This window comes from Cupressus sempervirens, chromosome 9, assembly GCF_028749045.1.
Source record: "Cupressus sempervirens isolate cs-2001-9-10 chromosome 9, ASM2874904v1, whole genome shotgun sequence".
Classification (NCBI taxonomy): Eukaryota; Viridiplantae; Streptophyta; class Pinopsida; order Cupressales; family Cupressaceae; genus Cupressus; species Cupressus sempervirens.
This window is the reverse complement of record NC_143126.1, coordinates 598654326-598657214: the sequence shown is the minus strand read 5'-3', so window position 1 is coordinate 598657214 and position 2889 is coordinate 598654326. Positions and strand designations below refer to the sequence as shown.

Sequence of the window (2889 nt, the reverse complement as noted above, 5' to 3'; positions counted from 1 at the left end):
ATGCAGCAAAAGCATAAAAGAGTTTTGAGACATATAATCAAATGTTGGTAAGACTAGCAAATATTGAAAATCCAGATGAAGTAGCATCAAAGGCATATAAGAGACTACTAACTGAAACCCTGATTGAAAGAGACATTGGTGCACAAGAAATGTGTCATATGTTATTAGAGTTGCCATTAGTAGAAAGTAGCAGAGTGTTTGTTACATTAAATGTTTCAAGAGAGGTGTTCAAGCCAGTGATAAAGAATGAAGAAAATGATGATGAAGCTCACCTAAAACTTTTCATCGAAGGATATATGGATAGACCATATGCAATAGAAAGTGTCACACTAATAGATGCAGCTAGATCTTGGACTTATAACTATAGAAGAAAATGAGATAATAAATGGCAAGCAAGGACAATGGCAGCTATTGTGAGAGTGTTTCCAAGATTTACAAATATTCCTTCACGAAACTCACAAAAATGGATTGATTTTTGTTGGTCAGAGTTATTATTGTACAAACCACTTCATAATATACAAAGAGATATTGGAATAGATGATACTATAATTGTATCCAATTGGAAGTCCCTTAATTATAATCCATGTCATGTGGATAGGCAGACTATTGAAAATGAGTCTGAAAATAATGTTGAAACTCATGATCATTCTGAAGATGAAAATGAATTACCGAATAATCAAAATATAATTGAATGTGAGTGGGAGATAATATCAAGACCACATCATGGATAAATGATGGATCTAACAGAAATAGATATGCTATGAAGAAGAGATATTGATAGACAAAATCCATGGAGTGCAGAATATCGAGGAGAAGAATACACAAATAATGCAATACATTTTATCAATGTTATGAAACAAAATGATTTACTTATACCTGAAGATATGATGATGAGCATATCATATGGAACTTTAGGTGCTAAGCAAAAGAAAGCACTTGATATTATTATGACACATTATAATCAAGGTGAACACATCATGCCATTATGTATGATAATTCAAGGAACAATTGGAACAGGGAAATCATATCTAATTCAAGCCATTTGTCAAGCTCTTTATGATGCATCAACACCACAATGTTCTCCCCTTTTATTATTAGGACCAACTGGAATTGCAGCTTTTAACATTGGCACATCAACAATTCATTCAACTCTAAGAATTCCTCTTACAGATTTTTCTGACTTACAGGGCATAAGGCTCACAACATTACAAGAAGAAATTCAAAATATTAGGTACATATTAATTGATGAAATGAGTTTTATTGGGAAAAATTTATTACAAAATATAGATTCAAGATTACGTCAAGCTTTTCCAAAAAATTCAAACATGAATTTTGGAGGAAGATCAATTATTTTAGTAGGAGATTTGGGATAACTACTTCCTGTTAGTGACAAACCACCTTATGATAGTAATGTTCATGCAAAGTTATTATGGGAAGAGTTCAAGATTATTGTTACTTTGGATAAAGTTTTCAGACAAGAAGGTGAAAGTGAAGACCAAAAAAGGTTTCGCCAATTACTTACTAATATACGAGATGCAACTCCAACTATAGATGATTGGAAGTTATTAATGACAAGGACAGATGTTTCATTGCCCCAAAATGTTAAGGAGGAATTTGATAATAATATTCATCGATTTGCAACAAATGATAATGTTCATAACCATAATAGAAAGAAATTACATTCACTAAAAAACTAGTTCCTCGCAACATTGCATCAAAAGAAGGAAGTACTAATCTAGGGGGAGGTGAAAATGATGAACTAGATATTGAATTATTACTTGCTAAGGATGCAAGGGTCATGTTAACATCTAATTTATGGATTGAAGCAGGACTTGTCAATGGAGCTCTAGGATACATTCGAAATATCATATACAAACCTGAAAATGCCCCACCAAATCCACCAAAATATGTTATGGTTGAATTTGACTATTACTTTGGAATGCCATTTGAAGATGAAGCTCCAAAATTAATTCAGATTTCTCCAATACAAAGAGGATGCACACATCAATTGCCCTTATGTTTGGCTTGGGCATTAACTATTCATAAATCACAGGGATTAACACTTTCTAAGGCAACAGTCGAAATTGGACCAAGAGAAAGAATAGGACTACCATTTGTTGCTATATCACGAGTTAAGTCTTTGGATGGACTTCAAATATCACCACCATTATCTTATGATCGTTATGAAAAGATGAAGATAGGGAAGCAAGTTGTAAAAAGGAAAGCAGAGGAGGAACGACTGAAATATTTGGAAAGAGATTAATTGTATGCATTGTATATACTATATTTCATTATCCATAAAAAAATAATTGATATGATAAGCATTCTGCTTTAAAAAGAATAATTCAGATTAATAATTTAATAGATTTCAATTTTACTTGTTGTGTTGCAGATGCTACTAGCTTAGATATCTTTATACATCTATCTAAAACACACTGACATATATCAATCTCGAGGCACCTATTTCAATAAATAGTTATTGAGAATAGATAGGTGCCTCGAGATTGATATCTCTTGACGTGTTTTAGAGAGATGTATAAAGATATCTAAGCTAGTTATTATATGAACCCATCCCATAATCATATTCTTAATCATAATCCTAAATCCTATATTTTGAACTATAACACTTAATTCTAAATCATAATCCTAACGCTAATTGATAAACTTTAACCCTATTCCTAGATCCTAATCATTACATTTAGGATTGTGATTAGGGGTTTTCAAAATTAACATTTTGGTTTAATAGTTAGTTAATTTTTTTGTTTTGGTTCTTAAAATCTTGATATTTGGCATGATCAATTGGACGGGCAACAAGCTCCGCTCAAACCATTGCACTACTAATGCCCTATTGATAGTAAGGGAGTCTAGTATCATGCATTCTCATTATTG

The 2889-nt window shown here is 31.9% G+C and overlaps 1 protein-coding gene across 1 annotated transcript; it reads left to right on the top strand.

Annotated features, from left to right (window-relative positions):
* The first annotated feature begins 1798 nt into the window (after positions 1 to 1798).
* LOC149540101 (uncharacterized) lies at positions 1799 to 2263 on the top strand. The gene has a single exon (XM_089802651.1). The coding sequence runs from the start codon at positions 1799 to 1801 to the stop codon at positions 2261 to 2263; it is 465 nt and encodes a 154-aa protein (XP_089658777.1).
* The last annotated feature ends 626 nt before the right edge of the window (positions 2264 to 2889 follow it).